At 41.7% G+C, this 26,037-nt stretch overlaps 1 protein-coding gene and 2 long non-coding RNA genes across 3 annotated transcripts in view; 2 read left to right on the top strand and 1 right to left on the bottom strand.

Moving 5' to 3' along the window:
- LOC132469551 (capping protein, Arp2/3 and myosin-I linker protein 3-like) overlaps positions 1-26,037 on the top strand; it is a 189,467-nt gene that overhangs the window by 141,050 nt on the left and 22,380 nt on the right. The window contains 8 exon segments of the mRNA XM_060067536.1: positions 6,331-6,515; positions 7,068-7,144; positions 7,559-7,732; positions 8,496-8,631; positions 8,817-8,970; positions 8,973-9,557; positions 9,869-9,963; positions 10,438-10,564. Of these exon segments, the coding sequence (XP_059923519.1) occupies positions 6,331-6,515; positions 7,068-7,144; positions 7,559-7,732; positions 8,496-8,631; positions 8,817-8,970; positions 8,973-9,557; positions 9,869-9,963; positions 10,438-10,564 (1,533 nt within the window).
- LOC132469084 (uncharacterized) lies at positions 16,112-17,246 on the top strand. The gene is made up of 3 exons (XR_009528344.1): positions 16,112-16,158; positions 16,261-16,465; positions 16,961-17,246. It is a non-coding gene; the product is annotated as an uncharacterized LOC132469084 (long non-coding RNA).
- LOC132469075 (uncharacterized) lies at positions 17,394-18,833 on the bottom strand. The gene is made up of 3 exons (XR_009528336.1): positions 18,485-18,833; positions 17,953-18,149; positions 17,394-17,719 (listed from the first exon to the last, which is right to left on the bottom strand). It is a non-coding gene; the product is annotated as an uncharacterized LOC132469075 (long non-coding RNA).

Here is a 26,037-nt window from a genome sequence, read left to right as displayed (position 1 = left end):
TTATATGATATTATTTAGATATAGAGCTCCAGGACTGTAACGCAAGTGTTGTACACTTCCTTATTATTTGGATAACCGTTCTGCTTTTGGTGTTATGGCGCATAACACGTCGGACTCTCGTCTCTGGTATTTCTACAACGAGACTCGTATTGGGGGTTATCTCAGCCATGGTTGAGAAGGAATTGGGGGAAAGGAACTTTGGCTTTGACTCGCTGAAGTACATGAACTGCGACATGCCGCCGGTTGCCGCGAGGCACCATCGCCCGTCAGCGGGCAGCCGGCAGCAGGCAGCGTGCGGTTCAGTCGACTTCAGGTTGATGTGAAAGTGGAAGAACCAGAGACGTCGCAGAACCCGACAAAGTCGTTTGTGATTCATAATATCGTCTGGAGGCGCACACAGCTTTTGGCCGTGATAATATGTATTAAATGATATAGATTTCTATGTATTATATGATATTATTTAGATATAGAGATCCAGGACTGTAACGCAAGTGTTGTACACTTCCTTGTTATTTGGATAACCGTTCTGCTTTTGGTGTTATGGCGCATAACACGTCGGACTCTCGTCCGATTATTTCTATTTGGATAACCGTTCTGCTTTTGGTGTTATGGCGCATAACACGTCGGACTCTCGTCTGGTATTTCTACAGCGAGACTCGTATTGGGGGTTATCTCAGCCAAGGTTGAGAATGAATTGGGGGGAAGGAACTTTGGCTTTGACTCCCTCAAGAACATGAACCACGACATGGAGGAGAAAGGGATTGTTGGCGGCGAATGTCTCCCGCTTGAGACCCACTGAGGGACCACCGCCGGAGGCAGAGGTGCCTAAGCGCTGCCCGGCAACGATCCCTTTCTCCTCCTTGTCGCGGTTCAGTCTACTTCACATTGATGAGGACGTTGAAGAACCAGGAACGTCGGAGAACCCAACGCGGTCGTTTGAGATTCATAATATCGGCTCACACAGCTTTTGGCCGTGATAATATATATTATATGATATAGATATCTATGTAGGCTATATGATAATATTTAGATATAGAGCTCCAGGACTCCCGTGTGTTCTAGAATATTTACAGAACACGGCTAAAGGCTGTGTGCCTCGCCATTGCGATACATCCACTGTAAACAGAGCGCATGGTACCGTGGCTGCAAGCTGCTCAGGGCCACACCCCCACCCTCCTCCTTGACCCGCCTCGCTCCTCCTCATTTGCATTATAGCTACAGACACCAAAACAGCGCATTTGGGGGAAGCTCAATGTGCGACTGGCTCGGAGTGGCTGTAACTCTGCACCACGGCTGAATTTCGGGAACGTCTTTGAATACTGTGTTAGTTGCCCACTAATACCTATATTAAAGAATACATAAAATAGCATGTCATGGGACCTTTAAACAAACTTCAACTTATCCAAAATGCAGCTGCTAGAATACTCACTAGAATATCTAAATTTAATCATATTACTCCTATTCTTAAATCCCTTCACTGGCTCTCAGTAAAACAAAGAATTGAGTTCAAAATACTCCTTCTTGTCTTTAAATTATTAAACGGCCTCGCCCCACCCTATATATCCGATATGATCTCTTTTTATGATCCAACCCGTTACTTAAGGTCCTCCAGTAAATGTCTCCTCACGATCCCATGAATGAACACTAATGCAGCACATGGTGCCTTTAGTTACTGTGCTCCAATCCTCTGGAATAGCTTACCTTTGGAATAAAAGTCATCGCAATCAACGCTCTCTTTTAAAAAGGATCTTAAAACTTATTTGTTTTCTTTAGCTTTTAATTCATGAGTAGCCTATTTTTCAGTTTGTTTTGTCTTTTCTTTTGCTAAGTGTGTTTGTTTATTTTAGATAATTTAATGACATCTCTCCACTCAAAGCACATTGTGCCTATGCATGCCATATGAAATGTGCTATATAAATAAACCTGACTTGACTTATTTACTGGGTAAATTGTGATGTTTTACTTACTAACGTTGCAGAATATATATGGTACAAATTTGTGTTCATTGCACGAAAAAAAGTGAATAACCAGTTAGAACTTATATGGTAAGAGCCTGGTATTACCATGGAAACAAACATGGCTTTCGTGTACAGTACAGTTTCAGCTTATTTACTTGGTAAATTGTCATGTTTTACTTAGTAACGTTGCAGAACATATATGGTACAAGTTCCAGTTAACTACGTGGACAATGCAATTATATATACAAAGGATATGGAAAGAACATGGTTGCAGGATTTTTATAAGTGAAATAATATAATAGTCAGGTGTGGTAATTTCGAACATGTCGAATTTTATTTAGAAATTCCCTTGCAATATTTTTGGTGTATTCGCACATTTAGTTACTTTATTTTGAAGTTTGAGAGGAACTTAATTGTGTTAACTACCTGTGACAGACAGTCAGGAATAAGAAGCGTGGAGCCACACAGTTTTCTGACCTCTCAATCTCTTTCTATCTCTTAAACCTTTCAAACTTCACGTCGTGGTCCGGTGGATTATTTTTGTGGATATTGGATGAGGTACGCGTCGATGGGAAAACGGAGCGTCAAGCTTGAGCTTCAATAGTTAGACCTATTGATCCTACAATGGTAATACCATGGAAACAAACAAGGCTTCACACACAGTATTTAAGAAGATGTACCATGACACTAGGGGAAAACTGTTCCTGCAGGGGCTGTTATTGCTGTAATTTTTCAACTTAAATAAAAACAATTCTGTATTCTCTGAGGTAAATCGAATAAACCTTTTAAAAATGGGTGTAGCTATGAACAATAACTATATAAGAAAAAGTACTTTATTTGAAAGTACTATGTTAATTGATAGATAATACATAATTAATCTTGGGCTGTTACCAACATGAACCTTGGATAACTACAATTATATCTTGAATTGATGGGTAATAGAAGAGGTTTTTCTAAGAATTGGTTGCCGCCCCGCACCCGCCGATGGAAATGCGCCATAAAGGGCCATTTACATGAGGTGTCGGGGGTTCATCAAAATCCAGACAAAGGAAAGGCCTGGAGATCTCAATAGTGATTAATATTTGGCTCCATTCAGTGGCACAAATATCGATGGTGCAACCGGTGCAGCTGCACCGGGGCCCAGACGCCGTCAGGGGCCCATGGAGGAAGAAAAAAAAGGAGCTGTCCAGCAACTGAATTGTTTTTGTGAATGAAATAGCTCGGGGCGGGTCGGTAAGGTAGGCTAACGCTGAGTGGCTGGTATGGGAGGAGGAAATGATAATTTGTCCAATCACCTTGATTGCTGTCATTCATGATGAATCGCGATGACGTGACGCGAGTTGTTTCTCCTTTCAGCAGGAAAGAAAAGCAAGTTGACTAGAGAAGGTAGAATAATCATGTTTAGCAAGCATAAACAAAAAAGCGGCGCGCAAAAGAGGAAGGAAAGAAAGAAGCAGGATGAGGGTAAAACTAAAATGGCCAAGTTAGATACATTTTTAACTCAGACCCAGGCAACCCATGCAAAAGCTAGCATCCCGCCGGAGGCTAGCGGTAGCTTGCCAGCGAGCTCAAAGGAAGCGCCTTTGACCCTACCGCCGCCTCCGCCTCTCCGGTCAGCCCAAAGGAGACTTCCCCGCCACCGAAGCTTCAGAGGTCAGCGGACTCGGCTGTGCGCCCCAGTGGACCTGTTGCAGGGATTATTCTGCCCACAGATTGAGTCATCTACATTACTCTGCCTCCCGACGCCAAGACCAAAAGCTTTATATTAGCAACTGGTTCATGTAGGCCTACCGGACCATTCCCCAGAGACAAAACGCCAGGAAACAGGTGTTTCTCTGACAAATACTACACCACCACTACCACTACAGGTATCGAACTCCTGCGACCATGGCTGTGCTCTTTGCCCACAATGGACTATGCCTATTGTGAGCCGTGCTGGCTGTTTGCAGACCGAAGTGCACCTTTTTACAGTGATGCGTGGGTCAAAGGAGTACGAGACTGGCAACATTTATCTGCAAGGATTGACTCACATGCAGAATCTCAGATTCATACCGGATCGTGTGCCATATATGAACAGTGGAAGAGAAACAGGAGAATTGACGCAACCATGGAGAGGGACGCGAGAAATGCCGCCGATTACTGGAGACAGGTACTTGAGCGTATTATCAATGTTACAATCACTCTACAATCAAATCTAACTTGTCTTTTGGAGAACACAGGGAGATAATTAGACAGGCTAACAGCAGGAACTTTCTCAGTATAATACAGCTCTTAGCACGTTATGATCTAGTTCTGAAAGTCTCTGGTACTTCCATAACAAGTAAAGAATCGTAGTGGGGGTCATCTCGGCCATGGTTGAGAAGAATTGGGGGAAAGGAACTTTGGCTTTGACTCTCTGAAGTCCAGCTAGAACCATGACATGGAGGAGAAAGGAATTGTACTCCTGGAGCTGAGCTGCCAGACTGCCGCAGAAGCTCCCCTACCCGGCCTGCCGCTGCCGAAGCTCTGGCGGGGTTGCTTGGGCGGCAGGCAGTCACATGTCACTGCCAGGCAGTCACATGGCAAACTGACAAATTAGAAATCAATTTTTGCATGGAATCTCCCTGTCTCTGAAATACGCCAACATCTCCGCCCAGTGCTCGTCCGCTCGTTAACAAAATCGTATCTATGCTCTGATTGGAGGGGGACGAGGAAGTGAGGGGTAATATTCAAATGTGCCCCTTTCCTACGTAGGAGGGGAAGCCGAACTGACTCGCTTGCCCCCCCCCCCACTGTGCCGCTGGCCTGTGCTCACATCAGGCAATCTCAACTCGGCCTGAGTCCGGTTGCCTCTTGTACATACGCAACCAGCTCAGGTTGCGTATCCGTGCGTGTGCACGTGTCGGCTCATTAGCATCTGTACCGTAGCCTGAGCACACCACTCCGAAGTGTAATGAGGCCACAGAATTGAACTGTACTTGAGTACGGATGGCGTGCTCACACTAGCCAAACGATCAAGACTTTAGGGGGAAAAAGTACTCGGGCACGGTACAGGTGAGTGCTCCGTAAGACATCTGGTTACGCCTCGTTTCCACATACGTATGTTTTTCGTATCCGTGCTTCCGTAAATTTACGGAAGGAGTCGCTCGTGTTTTACGAGTACCTCGGGGTCTTGCTCGCGAGTGAGGGTAGGCTACTATGGAGCGTGAGATTGGCCGGAGAATCGGAGCAGCGGGGGCGGTATTGCGTTCGCTTTACCGCACCGTTGTAACGAAAAGAGAGCTGAGCCGCAAGGCAAAGCTCTCGATCTACCGGTCGATCTTCGTTCCTATCCTCACCTATGGTCATGAGGGCTGGGTGATGACCGAAAGGACGAGATCGCGGGTACAAGCGGCCGAGATGAGTTTTCTGCTCCTTTACTTTGAAAGGAGTCAGCTGAGGTGGTTCGGGCATCTGGTAAGGATGCCCACTGGGCGCCTTCCTTGGGAGGTGTTTCAGGCACGTCCAGTGGGGAGGAGACCTCGGGGAAGACCCAGGACTAGGTGGAGAGATTATATCTCAACACTGGCCTGGGAACGCCTCGGGATCCCCCCGTCAGAGTTGGTCAATGTGGCCCGGGAAAGGGAAGTCTGGAGCCCCCTGCTTGAGCTGCTCCCCCCGCGACCCGACCCCGGATAAGCGGACGAAAATGTAGACAAAAGATGTGGGAGCGTATGATAATGGTCGTTACAAGTTTTGTGAAAAACATAAAAACTTTCATACGGTATCTCCGTAAAACGACGGCGAAAGTTAAATTTTTTGAACGTATATATTACGGACATACCGGACAGAAATTTTACGGAGGGGAGGAGTCTCGGAGGAAAAACTGACATTACGGAGAATCACATAGGAATGAATGGACTTTCGGTCGGAGACGGTTGGATCGCATACGAGAATGTACGTATGTGGAAACGAGGCGTTACTTATTTTCAAAAAGTTTTAGACTTTCTCTGACAGTCCCGACATACAGCAGCCGACATTTCGATTTCGATTAACCATTAATTGAAGACATTTAAGTAGTCTAAAATGTCTCTAGGAGGTTCTACGTTTAGGTATCTGAGGATAAAATCTTCATTGTTTAATGAAGATAATCTCTTACGAACAGTTCTGTGTTGTCACATTCTTTTCAATTTGATAACATTTATTTACTTTGCTAGAAATTCTGGTACTTTGATTTTTCGTTCATATCGTTTGTGCCTTTTTTGCCAGTATTGAGTTGAAATAAAATTGCATTCATAATCGTCTTAAAAAGTGTAAAATTTAACTTGTTGAAACCTGCAGAAACCCTGACACACAAACACACACACACACACACACATGCACGCTAAAAACCTTTCATCTCTTTCTGTGTCAGGCCTGTGTGATGACTCCAGCTCTACCCCACCCACCTCTATGCCCTTCTCCTCACCCCTATCCCGTTCCGCATCCTGGGAGGGTCTGTCGGAGCTGCCTACCCAGGGTGCACCATTGCTCCACGTCACACGGGTCCGGCCCAAGCCCCCGCGGCGACACAGGGCCAGCCACCTTCCCTCTGACACAGTATGTCACGCTCCATCTTCCTCTTCCTCCTCTGCTTCTGTTTCCTCTGAATCTCTGAACACACTCCAGACCTCGGTCAAAACTCCCGCTGAGATTATTGATGTTCAGCAGTAGGGGTCACACACACACCACACACCACGTACTCACAAACACACACACACACACACACACACACACACACACACACACACACACACACACACACACACACACACACACACACACACACACACACACACACACACATTCTATAGTACCATGATTGAATCTCAAGATGTTAAATACAGCCTTGCACAGTCTGGCTGTGCCGCTAGGGTATTGCACTGCTCTTTGCTTGTAAATAATTCTTTCCCTTGTCAAGAGCAATCTACATGAAATTATTCAGTGCAACTCGGTAATGTCCTCTTCCTCGAGCCAGAGTAATCCATTTATATTATTGCATTCAGAACATTTGCAAATGAAACCCAGTACAACCTAATGGCCCTCTCAAAAATAATCATACAAATGTGTGTGTTTGTGTCTGTGACTTTGTGCGTGTGCTTGTTCCCACAGCACTGCAGTGAAAATGGAGGAGTTAGCCCTCTTGATGATGGACTACCAGATTTCTATTCTAAAAGAGTACTCCCTGATAGGTATTGTTCCCATCTAATCTACAACTTTTAGAATCCGAGATTGTATGAATTAAGATGCTCTCGTGAAATATAGAGTGGTTATTTCATCAAGACAGCACCATAATTCAGCAGCCCAAGTAATGCTTTTAATTGTATTACCTTTGAATTTAGATTATTTAGAATTATCTGTAGTTCTAAGTGCACCCTGGAAAAATAACAACAGAGGCGTAACCTAGCAACACTCCAGTTGTCTATGCACTGTGCATAACAAGCATACGGGTGGGCAGGCTTTGAATAGCTATATATTAAATTAAATTACTGCTCCTTAGAAGGGACAAATCGTTTTTTCTCTCTCTCTCTCTCTCTCTCTCTCTCTCTCTCTCTCTCTCTCTCTCTCTCTCTCTCTCTCTCTCTCTCTCTCTCTCTCTCTCTCTCTCTACTCTCATTTTTGCACAAATCCAACTCACTGAGAAGAAAGAAGAGAAGCAACATGCTGTCCATCTTTAGCTTCCGTAAAAACCGCAACCAGACCCTGGATCCTGAGCCTGAATCAGGAGAAGAGCTTTTCAGCGAAGAGTGTCATGCTGTTGCCATAGCACCCACCGGGTTTGTGAACATATACCTGGCTCATGCATGCACACATACACAGGCATGCACACACAGTTCACTTGGCCACAAACAAAGGTAAACCAAAGAAGACACTGACACTATTGGTAATAATGCTTTTGTAGCCAACTCTTACAGCCAGATGCAAGGATTAATCCAGCAAATGTTTCCCACAAACAATTTTTTTGCTTCCCTCTATTCATAACCAAATTAAATGATAATCATTAATTAATTAGGTATACAATAATGTGAACATTGAAAGTACATATGTTATACATTACTCTGCCTCCCGAAATAGGTACATATGTTAAGTCCATTACATTTTCTCGATTGGCTGCTAGGGTTCCCTTGATCGGGACAACTGCTGTTGTTGCATCTCTTGCATATAATATTCTAATGCTCAGAAACCTCAGATATCCTGAGAAAAAGCCCTAGCAGATGGGCCGACACCCGTCTGTGTACACAGATGTAAAAGACAACCGGTGCAGCAGCTAACAGGTCCAAAACAAATACTATGACTAGAATCCAGTGCAAAGAAGTGTAAACATTGATTGTCAGATTGCAAATCGTCATCAGCATCATTGGGCACAGAAAAGATTCCCATGACTCCACTTATGTGTTAACTCTCCCTCAACACATTGGTAGGCTGTTAAGCACTCCTCACATGTAGGAACGAGGAAGCAGGATGTATGCTCTCATTGGTGAGATTGAACCATCTGCGGTTCGTCTTCACTCTCATGCTCCTAGTGTGTGTGACCCACAGGACGGCCATGGAGAATGTTTACACGTTGCTGCAGCCCCCCAGGACCCAGTCCAGGGCCGAGTCGCCCGGAGTTTCCACAGACAGGAGAGGGGACGGCCCGCAGTGGGAGAAATTCCTGGTCCTGAGCCCGCCACCGGTACAGGGCATACCACATACAAGCATGGGGGTCATCAAACACCCGTTTTATTCTCCCAAAGCGGTATGCCCCGGTCAACCCTTGATTTTGGAGGGAGTTCCAGAAGGGGGTTCTGCCTTGTTGAGAACATAGTTGATGGTTGCTATTGAAGACTGTATTATTTCTGCTCTCTTTGTTTTGGACAGAAATCCATTTTGGACACCGAGCTGCAGCAGCCAGAATATGGTAGGCTTTGGGGCGATGTCAAGCAATCGGACAGACTCAAGACGACGGAGGGATCGGGGCATGCAGAGGGACCGCGGCAGCCGGACGGGAGGCAGGGGGACGGCCACGCTGAGGCAGCCACCGACGGGCCTCTCTGTGGTCAACAGCGGTTGGACGGAGAGAGAGAGAGAGAACGCGCGCGGAGAGCAAACCGACGGAGAGAGCATGTTGCGACAGCAGGCGCGCCGACAAACAGTGGACACTGGACCGCCACGCCCAGAGGCAGATCGACCGGAAGCTGGAGAGACAGTGGACGACGGGAAGGCACCTGGACCGCTCGTGGTCGGAGAACAGGACCACGGACATCGCGATCGACTGGATGTGGACGGAAGGGAGGCAGCCTGGCAGCAGCGGCAGGAAGACTGAGAGGTCTGGCCCGGCGCCACATCTGCCCCAGAGGCCACTACCTCCGTACACATCAGACTGGACGCCCTCGACCAAGCAGGAAGGAGATCCCTTAAGAAACCTGGACTTGGCTGCATTGGTGGTCGGGGAGCGAACTCTGCTTCACATGCAGGAAACGCCATCGGATAGACAGAGCCAATCAGAGGGCTGGAGGAGCGGAGGGGGGGGCGTGTCATCCAGCCGCAGTGCTCCCTGTGCGTCTAAGCCAGATCCTCCCCTGCAGAGTAGCAAACGCCACCTGCACAGACTTAGCTCAGGTGCCCCACCTCCCGTCTCTCTAAGCAAGCATTTGTCAGTTATACAAAACAGGAAAACAAACGCTTTTGTGGCTTAGTAATTAAAGATACCTGCAAACAAAATGTAGGCACGGTTTGCTAAATTTACGTAAAAACTACACCAGTGTGAATTGAGGCCATGTCTTAATTTAAGATGCAACTATCTCTACTCTGATAGAGACTGTTCTGTTTCTCATCAAGTGCTTTAGAATGACTGTTTCTCGCCGACAGAGCAGTTACCATCTGGTAACCATTCCTCACTACAAATCTGTTTGCTTCTCTGTCATCCGCAGGTGTGGAGGAGGAAGAGGAAGTGGATCCCGGGAGGATGGAGAAGAGGGAGGGAGTGAGGGACCTGGAGGGCCCACACCCTCCCATTCCAGAGAAGGTGAGGAGGGAGTTTGTTTTCCTCTCCAAAATGCCACCATCAACTGTTGTACTCAGGATTTCAGGATTTATCACGTTAAACTTTGATGCACCAATGTGTTTTCAGTCTCTTCGGTACTTCAGTCAGCTCCCCATTGTGCACTTTGTACAACAGGAGACTATCCATGTGGGGGCGTTGACAAGTAGCTCCTTGTGGGTTGATGACCAGTTTTGTAGGCCAGGTTGTGGGTCAAGAGACTATTGACAAATCTGCGACAAATCACGCAGAATTTAATTGATGAGCACATGCAGAAGGGTAATTAACCTTAAAATCAAATGGTTAGATGAATTTATTGTTTTAAACTTTCTATTTGGCATGGGCGCTTATTTCTAATCTATGTTACGAATGTAATGGTGATGTATTGGATTGCTTATTGCGTTGTAAAGAAAATCCTGTGTACATTTCTCTGCCTCTTGTATGTTGTTTGAGAAACAGCCAAAGACGTCGTCCTATGTGACTTTCCCTAAGAATTCAGACAGCGATAGACACCTACCTCCACCGCCGGTCCCGGCACCTAACACCAGAGCTTTGCATGGATTGCCTTACCGAGCTGCCAGTCAAGGTATTTGCACAGGAGCTCCACCGCCTAGTTGTCATAATTCAGTACTCAAACCTATTTGGTGATTTTGGACACACATAAAATCTTACCAAAATACACAAATATCAAACAGGATATAATATGCAATAATTATGAATGATGAATGAATTATATCTAGAGCAACTCATGCAACTGCTTCACAACAGAACTGTGCATAAGGATGATTTGATAGTGGTGCCAAGGCTTATGCAATCGAACATTTTCATGTGCACAATACAACAAAATACATAAAAAAGATTAGTGGACAAATAAAGACACAATCCAATTATTCAAAATAACACAAAAGAGAAACTAAAATAATCAGTGTATGGTTCGTTCTTTGAATATTCCGATTTAAAACAAAATCAGAAAAAACAATGAACAGAGTTGATTTTTGGTTTTTCTGATTTGGTTTTGAATCGGAAAAAAGGAATAAACAAATAAACTGCATTTAGAGGAGCAAGGAGCAAGGTACGTTTTATTACTCTGTTTTCTGGGAATAATTGACACAAGCAGAAACCAGAAAACAAGCAGTTTTTTCGTTTTTTTCATTTTGACAAGAAAACGAAAATCAAAATTTCAGTTTGTTTATTCGTTTCTTCGTTTTGTCAAAAAAACGAAAATCTAAATTTCAGTTAGTTTATTAGTTTTTTGGTTCTTACTGAGCGAAACGAATTTACCACTCAATATCTGGTTTCCGCCGGTGGGCGGGTTCTCTTATTGGCTAGCGTGCTTCGTTGCCCTATGCTCTTCATAATAAAAGTTCTTCCGTTTGATAATGTCGACAAAAATATTACTGTATTAGAGATACTAGCAGACACAGAGGACCACACCACCCACAGTCAAGACTGACACGGCTTCAAATAACAATAATAGTATTCATAATCATTTGAAAATGAGAACTTATGAAGTGATGTCTTCAGTGCAGTTGATGTTTAGCAACAGTTAATACATGCAGAGTAGACCTGAGGGCTTTACTACGACGTCATTGTCCGGCTCTGAACTCTGAGCTCTGTGCGCATTCACATCAAAGGAGATGCGATCGCGGGCTGCTGATTTCCTCACAGCCTGAGAGCTATGAGGAATACAAGTGATCACAACACATTTCTGACAGCTGAAAATTGCGCATTTGTTGACCTTTATCCATTTACAGTAAACAAATAATCTTTTCTAGTTGAAAGATATTTTATATTGTTTTCATATTAGCCTATTATTTACTGATGGTGTTTACAGAATGCGAGTGCGTGTTATATTGAAAGCGAGGCTGGGTGTGCCTATGAATATAGGCTACAGTGAGTTTTTTAAGGTGCTGTACAAGCAAATCATAGGCCTATCGTCTACTCTGTACAGTGACAGCGAGTGTAAAGTAACCTACTTCATTCAATATCGAATAGGCTTGTAGCCTACGCTATGTACAAATGGTTTTGCTCTTTGCTCATGGCAGTTGTGACTTGTGACAGTCATTTTAACGTGTCAGCAGGCAAGCTTCACTCATTCCAGGATGCATTATGCGTTGTCCTGTCCTATAGCCTACTTGGAACATGTTTTGGAATGGATCTATAGTAGCCTCTCTGACCCATGGGGAGAGCTGGTTCCACAGTAAAGGAGCCCAGTAACTGAATGCTCTACTTCCCGGTCTGTTTTTAGAGATACTGGGAGTCACTAACAGACCTGCATTCTGGGAGCCAATAAAAATCTTTGATAAGTCATAATAAAAAAATTGACTCATTATTGTGCATTTAAAGATGTATATTATTACATTGCAGCATTATTTGGGGATGACAATACAAGACTTCCATGAATGTGCATTTGAAGGAGAGTTTGCTTTGTATTCCAGCTGGCAAATTTATATAGGCTAGTATAGATCCATTTCAAAACACGTTCCAAGTAGGCTATAGGACAAAGCATAATGCATCCTGGAATGAGTGAAGCTTGCCTGCTGACATGTTAAAATGACTGCCACAACTGCCATGAGCAAAGAGCAAAACCATTTGTACATAGTGTAGGCTACAGTAGCCTATTCAATATTGAATGAAGTAGGTTACTGTACACTCTTTGTCACTGTACAGAGTAGTCAATATGATTTGCTTGTACAGCACCTATATATTAAGGGATATATTAATATGTGACTGCATACAAATTTGTCCACAGACATGGTGACTAATGTATGATAGTAGGCATTATTGGCCCTTAACACTAATATTCAGAAACAACACTGCCTCAAAAGGTTGGCCTAAGCAACACCAGTAGAGGCATATACTTTTCCCTGAACTTTTAAACGTTGCAAACGTGCAAAACATATATTATATTTATGCGGCATTCAGTCCAATGCTTAAAAATATATCTGTGGCATTCAGTAGGCCAATGCTGTGGTAAAGTGTGCAAAGTATGAGTATGAATATTTGATGGAGTATGAGCAAGTGTTTCCTTCTGTTACATAGATAGAACTTTATCAATCCCCTGCAGGAGAAATGTGTTAATGTTTGTCCCTATAAAACAATAATGGTAAAAAAAATAATACAAAACATGACGGTAACTCTAAAGTCAAACCGTCCAATCTGAAGGCTTTACTTAACCACTCCCCCTACTCACTTCCACCAATGCAAAGCGAACAGAACTGAGTAGGGGAGGGCGTAGCCCAACTAGTTTGTGACAGACCCATTAAATGTGAACATGTATTGAGGCTTTAATAAATCCCGGACGATTTTGAAATTTCACCCGGACGCATTTGATTCCTACCCTTCCACTGTTAAATAGCGGCGCAAGTTGTGTGGCGTGTGACGGTGTGAGCGTGTGCATGGGTTGAATTGCGTGCGTCTCGCGGAGAGCCCTGTGCAATGTGCAGCTGTCAGAAATGTGTTGTAATCACTTGTATTCCTCATAGCTCTCAGGCTGTGAGGAAATCAGCAGCCCGCGATCGCAGCTCCTTTGATGTGAACGCGTACAGAGCGCATAGTTCAGAGCCGGACAATGATGTCGTAGTAAAGCCCTCAGGTCTATTCTGCATGTATTAACTGTGGCTAAACATCAACTGCACTGAAGTCATCATAACTTCATAAGTTCTCATTGTCAAATGATTATGAACACTATTATTGTTATTTGAAGCCGTGTCAGTCTTGACTGTGGGTGGTGTGGTCCTCTGTGTCTGCTAGTGTCTATAATAAAGTAATATTTTTGTCGACATTATCAAACGGAAGAACTTTTATTATGAAGAGCACAGGGCAATGAAGCACGCTAGCCAATAAGAGGACCCGCCCACCGGCGGAAACCAGATATTGAGTGGTAAATTCGTTTCGCTCAGTAAGAACCAAAAAACGAACTGAAATATTGATTTTCGTTTTTTTGACAAAACGTAGAAACGAATAAACAAACTGAAATCTTGATTTTCGTTTTCTTGTCAAAACGAAAAAACGGCTTGTTTTCTGGTTTCTGCTTGCGTCAATTATTCCCAGAAAACAGAGTAATAAAACGTACCTTGCTCGCTCGGCCCGTGTACTTTGCGGCCAATGGATTTTCGTTTTGAAATGAGAAAACCAAAATCGGGAAACGAGCTGTTTCCCGATTACCATATAGAGATCGTAAAATCAGAAAATGACCCATTTTCCGAATTTTGTTTTGATAATAGAAAACGGTAAAACTACCAGTTATCTGATTTTCTTTGATGTGCTTAAACATGGACATCGGGAATTAAAATAATGCGTGGAAATCTTCTTTCTCAATTTTGCGAAGATTTTTGTGTTGTGACCCGGAAGCTATCAGTAGTTGGCGGTGTATTTAATTTGGAGCCAAGCTATCAGTAGTTGGCGGTGTATTTAATTTGGAGCCAGACATCCTTGAGACGCACCTCAAAATGGCATTGCACGAATTTGCAGGTTTTATTTTAGAACACCGAAATAATGGAATGTCCTGTGGGGATATCGCCACTGCGTTATGCACCCAGTTTGGAACTACACGGGGGTTTTCCGAGGGGAATGTGCGGAGGTGGTGTGCTGAGCAGGGGCTTGTCAGGGACTTCTGCCCTGATAGTCAACTTCAAGTTGAAGTCGCTGAAGGTATTCTCGAGGTAGGTTTTTTTTTATCATCCACCTTTCACGATTACCGCTTTTGTTAAACATACAAAGGAATGCTACTCTTACATAAAAAGCTGACCACAGTTATATGCAAAGTCGGGCATCTGACTGGTGCTAATGCAATTTTTGGATTTAATTCATAAACACGTTGGTTGTTAATCAACAGAAAATATTTCTGTATTTTTAAAAAATGCACGTCTTAATCACATTATTATCAAATGTAACATTTAGTATAAAATTTACATTTAAACTAAGATGATTTATTATTTATAATTAAATATATATATTTAAGCAATATAGTAGGCTGCGAGTGGGGTAGGTAAGGGATATTCCCACGGGTGGTGTTCGGCCATAGGTAACAGCAGGTAACAATATCCCTTACCTACCCCACTCGCACGAGTACTATATTGCTTTTATAAAACAATTTTATATTCAACCAATTAACATTTCAACACGAAGTTATTGATTTAAAAAATGTTAATTTCACCATTGTTTCTCCGCAACAAAAAATGGTTCCAGTCAACGTCTTGGTTTGGAATTACAAGAACTAACGGTTATCATCAACGCGCTTTAGAATGTTTCATCGCAGAGTGATTTATTATTAGCTGTGAAAGTCAGAGTTGGGATGTCCTGGGATATTCCAACTCATGGAACGTCTCTCGTCCAATCAGAAACAGCTTAATAACTCGATAGAACCCAATTGTTTTATAATATGTATATATATTATGTATGCTAAACACCATACCTACCCCCCCCCCCCCCCCCCCCCCCCCACAGCTTCTGAAGGCAGAGTGGGCAATGTGTTGAGAAGTATTCATCAACCCTACCACATTGCAAGACAGCAGGTAAGGTCAAATAGCATTGTGTTTTCTACATTTCAATAGAACATACGTGTTGAGATTCTAATCATACGAATGAAAGATTATTGAGTTTTTATTATAATGTAATTCTTATATTTTAGGGTGCCCGGAATCTGAACCCCATACCCTACAATGCAGAATACATGGGTCACAAGCTGCATGTAGATCAGAATGAGAAGCTTGTTATGTTTGGAGTGACTCATGTTATGGCTATCGATGGTTTCAGCAAGAAGGTGGTCGGTCACTCCACCATGCCAATAAAGAACAACATCGTGATTTATGAGGAAGTGTACCGGTAAATTAACTTCACAGACTTTGTAAGGTGGAACCCAAAGTTGTCTCCTTAGGAGGACCCAGACTTGAACAAGTACATTAAAAAAGGTTAAAACCTAGATTTGTAATATGGAAATAATTAATTTGGAAAAAACAAAAAACCTTTTCCCTCTTCCAGTTTCTTAGTTCATTTTCCAGTTTTACTATTATTGATATCATTCCAATTTTGACAAAAAAATGTAATTGTCACTTTAGCTGGCCATGGCTAAGAGACTGATGCTGTTTATGTATATTTTATGTTTGTCTGTGATTTATCTTCAGCTGCCTTTGACACAATACTCAAAGGCAGCCCTACCTTCAGACACCTTCTACAAGGGTAAAATAAATGTGTTGTTAAAAATGAATCCTGGTTTCTTGCCATTGAGGCGTATTTCTAATGAGGGCAGGCAGACTGACACTATCCTTATAACCTGCACAGAACCATGTGATAGAGAGAATGTGGTCGGAGGTGAATGCTCGAGTCAACTACCCTTTGAAGACAGCTCTGGTACAGCTGGTGGACCAGGAGGAACTGGACATGGAGGACAACACATCCAGGTATTGTGTGTCAAACCTGACATGCCAGCTGGCTAGGATTGGCATCACAAATGTCGTACAGGCATGGAATGCACACAGGATCCCAGGTATGATTAATTTCATTTTACTGGCTGTATTACAGGCATAACTTGCTAATAAAGCAGTGTAAATTAATTTTGATGTTCTATTGTAGAGTTCAATCTGAAATGGATTCACAAATGTGTAGCTCAAATTGCAACACTGCAAATCCAGTACTTACTGTAGAGGGGCAGATTCAATTAGTAAAACATGTTATTAGTTAGAATCAAGTTTTTTGGACGTTGACCATGTTCTTGCTATTTTAGATGACTTCTACAGGTTTGGAGTTGAATGTAAATGAATACATGCTCAAAGCACAGACATTCATCTTTAATTTGAGGGCATTTATATTGGGTGAATTTTGTAGGAATGACCCCCATCTGAATGAAGCTTAGTCATTATTGTCAACTCCAATATGCTGTGAAAGACAACTAAAATAACAAGTCAAAACATCATTGGCAAAACGATTACCTCCCCACAAGTGTAACCCCTTTAATCTCACTACTCACTTTACTGTCTTGCAGGAAGGGGAATACCAAACGAACTGGCTAAAGAAGGGTATCCTGCAAAACTTTCTGAGGACCTTCTGCCAGTCGGTGCAGTTGCAGCTGACCTGTATCAGCAGGAAATGGGATCAGCCTTGAAAAGAGAATCCATTTTTGGAAGTGATCCTTTCCCCTCTGAAGAAGCCCAACAATGGACTGAAACTGAGTTTGGTTCTCTCTTTGATTTGCTATCCCTCTACCAAAATGTGGTTAACCATAACTATGGCCCTTTTAAAAATGCAGTGAGGTCTCTGATTGATATCACCTCAAGACATGTGCGACCTGTTACACAGTGATCTGCAATGGTCAATGAAGAAGCAGTATACCAAAAATAACATTTTATTACAACAATGATAAAGTGGAAGTTGTCTTTTTTTTCTTCTTTTTTTTTTTTTTTTTTTTAAAACGGTCACACACAATATAAACATTACAACAAACAACATCTTTCTGGTCATGTACCCATAATAACATCCAACAAACAAATTGAGGTAGTTCCAGTAATGTAAACATAACAAACAATAACAAACAATTATCTATCAAATCAAATCTATTAAATTATTCTCTCCTTGAAAAGTGACAAGGCAGCAGAGAGACCCTTCACTTCATGTATTTTATTTTCAAAGTCTCCTGCCCTGCATTTCAAGCAGTGGTCTGATGTGACTAACCACAGCTCCACACAGGTACGACATCCAATTATCGATTCACAGCATGTGGCGAACATGGGATCTGCCATTACAGCTGCAAGGTTAAAAAAATATATATTATAAATTGATGCAGAAAATAACATTTAATTGTTAGTTGCAATATAGAAGGAAATTAACTGTAAGCAATCAGAAGTGTGTTTTATCGCCGAGTGAATGTTGAAGATGGCGATGAACACCCGTGACAGCTGGTCAGCGCAGTGCTTGAGGGTGGCAGGCGGCTATGTTTTGTACTGTAGAATGACCTACTGTTACATATCTTCCACGTACCTTTACACACAAGACATGCAAAGGCTTCCTTTAAGGGCTGCAAACCGACATTTGCCATGATCTCCTCCTTTTGAGACTTGGCCAGCTGAGACAGCTGGTTGATTGAATTAGTGACCTCTTGGAGACTCCCGGCGGCTTGCTTCAGCTGGTCAACACGTCCAAGGACCTCCTGCAGGCTTGAATCTCCATCCCTTCGACTTAAATGTATGAACAGAAAAGAAAGGATTAAAGATTTCTTTCAAATGGTGCATATGAACAAATGTTTGAATATCTTTCTGAATATTTTATAAATCTTTATTTTACTCTGTAAAAGCGTCAACCTATGAGACATTGTTGTCATATAATTGAATCATAATGACTTCATTCATGATCATCACTCAAAAAAGCAGATTAAATTAAGTTCAAATAATAATTATTCTTCCACTCTACTTTCTTTTCTTTTTCCTTTCTAAACTTTTGCATTACACTGGTATTTCCTTCAGGAAGTTTTAGTTCATATATGAATTTGCCTACAGATCAAATGTTGTATTACCTTGTTTTAGCTCTTCTCCCATTCTGAAACTCCACAAAGTCACTTTCAGGCACAGCATATATTTTTCTTGAGTTCTGTTTCCAGAACTGGGAACCTAAGAAGTCAGAAAACATTAACTTCACTTCTGTTTTTAAAAGGGGTCATTGACTTTTTGGGGGTATTTCACACGGTTCCTTACGGTCTCCAAATAGGGTATGTAACATTGGTTGGGCTGTAAACAAACACGTGTTATTTATTTGAATGAAACACAGTCAGGGACATGAAATAACGTTAGCCACATTGCCAATAAACTAAACCATCACATCTACCGATAATAGAAACAGGGAGGATACGTTAGCAACAACATAATACTACAGCTTGCTGTTGTAATGAACAAAGGGTCAGAACAGCACCTTTTCAGCTACATCTTCTTAGCAAATCCTGCTTTACATACCTACCGGTTTTTAATTGAGATTTGCATATGAAAGAAGTGTCAATGGACTTTAAGGGTTCATTGTATGTACATTTTACCCACTGAACTGTCGTTAATCAACTGTGACAAGGTAAATTTGTTTTTTTGCAATCAATGACTCCTTTAAAATCAACATTAAGGTTTATTAGAAACCACAAATTAGAAGCAAGTTTCTGATCATATAACTTACTTCTTGTGCCCTCAGAGTCCATTATTTCGTTTCCTTGGGTGTCCGTTAAGGTAATAGGCTCATCAGAGCCTACGGCATCTTGAACTTTGGCCGAAATTCGTTCAACGCAGGCCTCAGCTTCCAAAAAGCGCACAACTACTGTCCTGGAAGGACTGAGTTTCTCATTAACAATTTCTGCCAGATGGATTGACCTGGGGATAAATCAGACCGTCTTAAAATCACACCTATGGGCCTAAAATGATATTTATATATTATAGGACGAGATTTTAGCAGCAGAGATCAGTTACATATTTAACAAGTAGCCTTTGGAATGATCTTCCCTGGAACAAGCTAGCTCCACTAGCTCGTGGAGTTCCAGCTCGTGGTGGTGGTGGTGGTGTTTCAGTGGAAAAACCAGACGCAGAAAAAGATGTGGCAGAAGCAGAAGCCGGTGAGGGTCGGCGCATGAACCCAAAAGCAGGAGCACCAGCAACGGGTGGAAGGTGCTCTGCATCGCCGTGGACCTCATAATGACTGCGATTAGTTAGATTAATGATTGAAAAATGGCCTGCTGGCTCTGGAAATATTGCAGTGTTGGAGTCGTCCGTGATATAAAGACTGCTGCAACTGACCTGTTTGATAGAATTAAATGAAAAATACCATAAAGGATTAAAAAACATTGTAATTAAATAGTACAAATACTAATGCTAATCCCGTGTTTCCATAACAAATATACATCACAGGTCAACATACTTAAAACAATTCATACATATATTAGGGCTGTGAAATTATTTTAAAAAAAAGTGTGGATTAATCTGTGGATTAATCTTGATTTATCACATATTACCGATTTTCTCTGTATATTAATCATGACAAAAGACGGATATATACATTTAACATGTTTTCTTTTTTCATTAATGAAAAACTAAAACAATGGTGCTGCAACTCAGCAGTTCTTTAATAATAATTATAATAATAATTTATTTTATTTGTAACGCACTCTTCAGAAGTTTGTTCAGAAGAATCTCAGAGCGCCAAGTCTTTAGCAGTTCTCTTTGCTTTTCCATATGGAACATTAATATATCATCATCCCAAAAAGAATTCGGGCTTTTTAGCTATTGTTTGGTTGAATACAAATGTTTCTTATCTTTTCAAATCAAACAGAAATGATTTGGGCTTCTTAGCCATTGTTTTAGTGGATGGTTGAAAATGTCTCTTTAGGCCTAAAAAAAAAAAATGTTTGGTTCCTGTTGGTTGTCAGTTGAGGTCATGGGTAGGTAGGGAATTTATATTATTTTTTTATTTTATTTTTTCCAGCGAATGATAGGTAGGTTGTTTTCATTTAAAAACGAGAAAATTCGCTCATCCTTGTACAGAATGAAGAGGTGCTGTACCAAAACGTGATTATAGTTTGCATAAAAAAATAAAAAAAAAATCTTTTTTTTTTTAAAGCTCATAAAATAATTTGGGTCGCACATAAATTGACAGGGTCGGTCGGAAACCGGAACCAAACAATTTTTTTTTTTAGGCCTTATTGTCAAACAACCATTGACCACACCATGACACAATCTAGTCTTCCTTTCGCCAGCTGGTGTGGCAAACTACCTTGTTCACATTCCCTGACAGTAAAGCTGACGGCTTCTTTAGCACCATGTGTCCTGTGACTGACAAGTGACAACAACGTCTTTCACACGGCATCGTGGATGAAGGAGTGGCTAGATATTTGCGAGCCCTGGTAGTTAGATATTTAGCGAACTATGCTAACTAATCAATCTAGTTGAGAGAACATCCCTAAACAGTTATGTCATGTCAACTAGTATTATTACCACTACTAGTACATCACTAGTCTCTCCAACAAATGAGTTAATGTTCAAATCAAAATGTTAATGTTACCGTTTGTAAAATTGCATGTGGGAAGTCAAAAAACTATTTTGCGCTCAAAAAATAGCCGCGGCTATGCTAACATTAACTCATTCTACCTGTCGTAGAATGACATGCCACCAGGCTAAGGCGCTGTGAACTGTGTGAGCATTTATTTTGCAATGGATAAAAGTGTCAATTATAAGTTGAAAAGTAACATCACCTGAAAAATCCTGCAAATTTTGTCTGCAGACATGTCCTCTTGCTTCATAGTCAGCCGTTTGGGTCCGCGAAACAATATGAAGCTCTCCATTTCCATTCCATGCTTAATTAAATGTAACTAACCAATTTTAGGAGTGTAAAAGTGAATTACAGTATAATATAAGTTGGACTAACAATAAGACCAGGACCAGAATCAGAAGAGACCAAATTCGAGAGGAGCCACTGTACTGAGCAACAACAATGAGGCAGACACAAGAGTAACATTTGAGTAGCCACTCTTATATTTTACAGTGAACAAAGTAATTTGTCTGGTTCGTACAAAATGCAAAATATTATACCAAACAGTAAGAAAAATAAAAAAGTAGTGTGCACACTTAAAACAAAAATGTCTGTTGGGGCCCTTAAAATAAAAGGAGTTGTTGCAAGTTCACCTGATTCCAAGGTTCCTTGTAGTGTAATGTGAGTGTATTATTTGTGTGAATGAGTGTGTACGTGAATATCTCCTCGGTGCTAATCTTCAATCAGGGTAGTTGGCTCGCCATCTTTTACAGCAGGAAGTTGTCCTGAACCTCAGACTCTTCAGTCCTCTAAAAAACCTGACCTGTAGACAGGGTCACACAATACATTCAACACTATCCATTCTCAGATGCATCATTAGGGATATCAGATGTCAAAAGATGCACACAATTACATCTTATTCTGACAAATCTTCATCTCTATTCAATTCTCAAATCTCTGTCTTTGTTGTACAACGTTCAATCTTTAGTGTATCATTCATGAGAACTAAATATTAAAGTGCTCACACATTTACCTGTTCATGTGAACAGTTTAAATAATACTTATGGCAAGTAACCATTAACATACAAAACCATTAATTATAAACATCTGAACCATGTGCAAATAACATAACAGTACACATTTTGAGTTAGACTCAGAGGTATGAAAGAATTGTGCTTAGTTCACTCTTACACTATAGGCCTATTCATGTCCGAGATCTGCACCAAAAATTACCCTCTAATTGCTTTAAACTCAGTTGGAATAACATAAATGTCTTCAATAAATTGCACAATACAAAATAAACTATTGTTTTATATTCATCACATTCACAACATATCAAATTACTCTTTTTTCCCTAATATCACCACCAGTGTTGTGCCTGAACGCGTTCATTGAACGATAGTTCATGAACTCGTTCATATTTTCGGCGAACGTGAACTGAACGTACTGTATTACTGCCTGATGAACGTTACTGTGAACTCGTTCATTCTGGTGTCTGTGAACGGCACGCGCACTCGGTTTAACTTCGTTCAATTGGGGGGTTATTTGTTTATCAAAACGGCGGATGCGCGCGCAGAATGATTTGTTTGACCGGTTGCCATGGTTATCTCCGTGTGTTTCATTTGCAGTTGCGGCGTTGTCAGCTTACTGTTACATTAAACTGCAATCAGAATATGCGGTTATATGCTATAGACCCTATAGTGTCTGTGGTGTAAAGGCTGGGACGAATTAAAAAATATAAATACACTTTATGTTGAAAGTATAGACCGTCCCGATTCCCATTGAAACGAATGGCGCGGTGATTATTCTTCAGAACGAGATCTGTTAAATAGTGAAAAATGAATCAAACTGTAATCAGACAACACGGTTATATGCTATGGACCCTAGAGTGTCTGTGGTATAAAGGCTGAGACGAATTTCGAATTATAAATATGTACAATCCATAACGTTATCTCCCGCTGGCTCATAGCTCAGCGGACTAGAATACCTCCTAGAATCATTGCTTGTTGGCCGGAAACGTAAATGGGGGCTGTTTACGTTTGGTTGTAGTCTTTTCACTCGGTTCTCCGACTCAACAGTAGGGCTAGAACCGAGCGAAAAGACTACAACCAAATTTGAACTACAACCAAACTAGTTCCCTTTCCGCTTCCGGCCAACGAAGCAATGAGTCTTCCAACAGAAATCAATGGGATTTACAAAATGCGCTAAATGTACAATACATTTTCGCTACGATGCTTGATTCAACCACTCTATATCATCCTAGACAAATCACGAAGTGGGCTCGATGTTCAAAATACAAGAAAAAAATAATAGCTCACACAGCAACATATTGAAAAAAAGAACTATGAACTAGTTAATTTTTTGGAACTGTGAACTTAGTTCAAATCTTTGAATTATGAACGTTGAACTGAACTAGTTCATTTTAAAATTTGTGAACTGAACTTTGAACTAGTTCACGTAGAAAGTGAACTATCCCAACACTGATCACCACTGCTTTCTTTCAGCACACGGAAAACAACAGGAAAATAGCACCAGAGCAGCTAAAGAGCAAATTTCTCACCGTTGCTCTGTGTATCAAGGTGGAGTATGCCGATGCCGAACCTCGTAGCAGCTCTCCGGAGGACAGGCAAGCAGTTAGCCTGCTAAGCACAGAGCTAGCATTAGCATGGACGACGACGGTAAGCGTCAAGCTATCTTTTCATCGGATAATTAACTCGTCTTACCGACTTAACTTTCCTTCGTTCAGCCACTTGGCTCCGGACCTCTACTGGGTAAGTGCTCCGACTCTTTTTCCTTTTTCACAGGTTTCACTCTGGGTTTTTTCTCTGGTTTTCCTCTTCTCCTTAACACACAGCTGCCCTCGCTTCTCTGGCTGAGATCCGAAAAGACTGGAAGAGCAACGTCCCACGTAGGTACCCTACGTGGGACCATGCGAGTTGAGCGGTGCATTCAAAACAAATAAGATAATTAATGTAAACAGTCTCTCTTCTTTTATGGTACTAAATTAACAGTGTTTCTTACACCTGGTTACATAACGGTTAAGCTTGTGAGAGCAACTTCCGGGTCACAACACAAAATCTTCGCAAAATTGAGAAAGAAGATTTCCACGCAGTATTTTAATTCCCGATGTCCATGTTTAAGCACATCAAAGAAAATCAGATAACTGGTCGTTTTACCGTTTTCCGTTTTCTATTATCAAAACAAAATTCGGAAAATGGGTCATTTTCGGATTTTTGTTTTCCTATCTCTATATGGCAGGGGTAGGCAATTAAAATCCTAATGGGTCCAGTTTCAAAAAAAATCCTCAAGCTTGGGTCCGGGGGTCTATCACACATTTTTTATGACCGTTGTTTTCACTGATATAGGACTGCATGTGTTTTATGTACCAACAGTCAAGGTGTGCATTATGATTCAGAGGCATATTTAGCCAATATAAGTACCGTATTGGTCCGAATATAACGACCCTGATTATAAGACGACCCCCCGTTTTTCAACACAAACATTTAGAAAAAAAGATTTGCAGACCAGATTTGCAGAACAAAGAACAGTGAATTAAACACTTATAATAATGCCAGTAAAGGCCACGGCACTTTCAAGGCAAAATATGTACAGTATGATTCAAAATTAATATCAAGCAACATTGGGAACATTTTGAAAAATACAGGCCACATATTTAACTAAACTTAACTAAAATTCGCCAAACTTCTCCTCCGATCTCTCGCTATCGCTCACACACGTCCTCTGCCCCGCTGTGTTTGCTCTCGCTGTCATCGCTCCCCAGCTGCTCCGCTTCCACCGGCTCCGCCCAAAGCGCGTTTTCTCTGACGTATTCAAAAACTCTCCGGTCAACCTCACTGAAACGGCCACTTTGAGGACCACGGTAGGATTTGCGTTGACTGTTGACGTCTTTGAGACGTTATTTTGGTGCTCGCCATCTTCTTACGTTACTCTCCGTGGCCCCAAACTTCTTGGCAGCTTGGCAGTTGTTACTTGACTCTGCCTTATTGACGACCATTATTTTAAAATTGGCATCATAGCTCCTCCGCTGTTGTTGATTGACCTGACCCACTTTTGAGCCACTTGTCTCTAATGGTCAGCCTGTCTTTAAACACCGGTAACGGTCTGGTTGTTAAGGATGCTGGACTACTTCTTCCCGGAACCAATTTCTGGCGCAACCTGCGGCCGCAAATCTGTGTATTGACATTTAAAGGGAGAGGCGAAGAAGAGAAACTGCGCTCTGAATACTAGACCCCGAATATAAGACGAGTCAGACGACCCAACTTTTTCAGACCTATTTCGAGGGGGAAAAAGGCCGTCTTATATTCGGACCAATACGGTATATATATTAAAAAAAAATCGCATTATTAATATTATTGTTGCAATTGTGTCTCGGTCCGGAGAGGACGTCAGTTGGGTCCGGACCCGGACCGCGGTCCGCCTATTGCCGACCCCCGCTATATGGTAATCGGGAAACAGCTCGTTTCCCGATTTTGGTTTTCTCATTTCAAAACGAAAATCCATTGGCCGCAAAGTACACAGACCTTGCTCTTTTATAATCCGCATGCCCTTTTCCCGGCATTCATTGCGGTTTTATCTAAATATCATGCAAACAAAACAAGCGACTGAATTATTCAGTTTTCCCGTTTTGATTTAAAAAACAGAAAAATACAGTTTGTTTATTCCGTTTGCCCTTTTTCGGTTTCAAAACCAAATCAGAAAAACCAAAAAACGACTAAATGAATCCGTGTATAATCCGTGTATGGTTCGTTCTTTGAATATTCCGATTTAAAACAAAATCAGAAAAACCAAATAACAGTCGTTCTTTGGTTTTTCTGATTTGGTTTTGAAACGGAAAAAGGGCAAAAGGAATAAACAAATAAACGGCATTTCATTTGTGTTTGTGTTTTGTTAGTTGGTTTTTTAAACCCGAAACAGAAAAACAAAAATAGATACATTTGTAGGCTACACCAGAAGGCAGAACGCAGCGAGCGAAGAAAAAAGAGCCTACCACCTAAACCAGCAATAGACTGTCCAATTATATTTCGCCTTAGTTATGGCCGCACTTGAACCATA

Source organism: Gadus macrocephalus, chromosome 12 (genome assembly GCF_031168955.1).
Source record: "Gadus macrocephalus chromosome 12, ASM3116895v1".
NCBI classification, from domain to species: Eukaryota; Metazoa; Chordata; class Actinopteri; order Gadiformes; family Gadidae; genus Gadus; species Gadus macrocephalus.
Note: the sequence above shows the minus strand (reverse complement) of the source record. Positions and strands in the feature narration are given on the sequence as shown.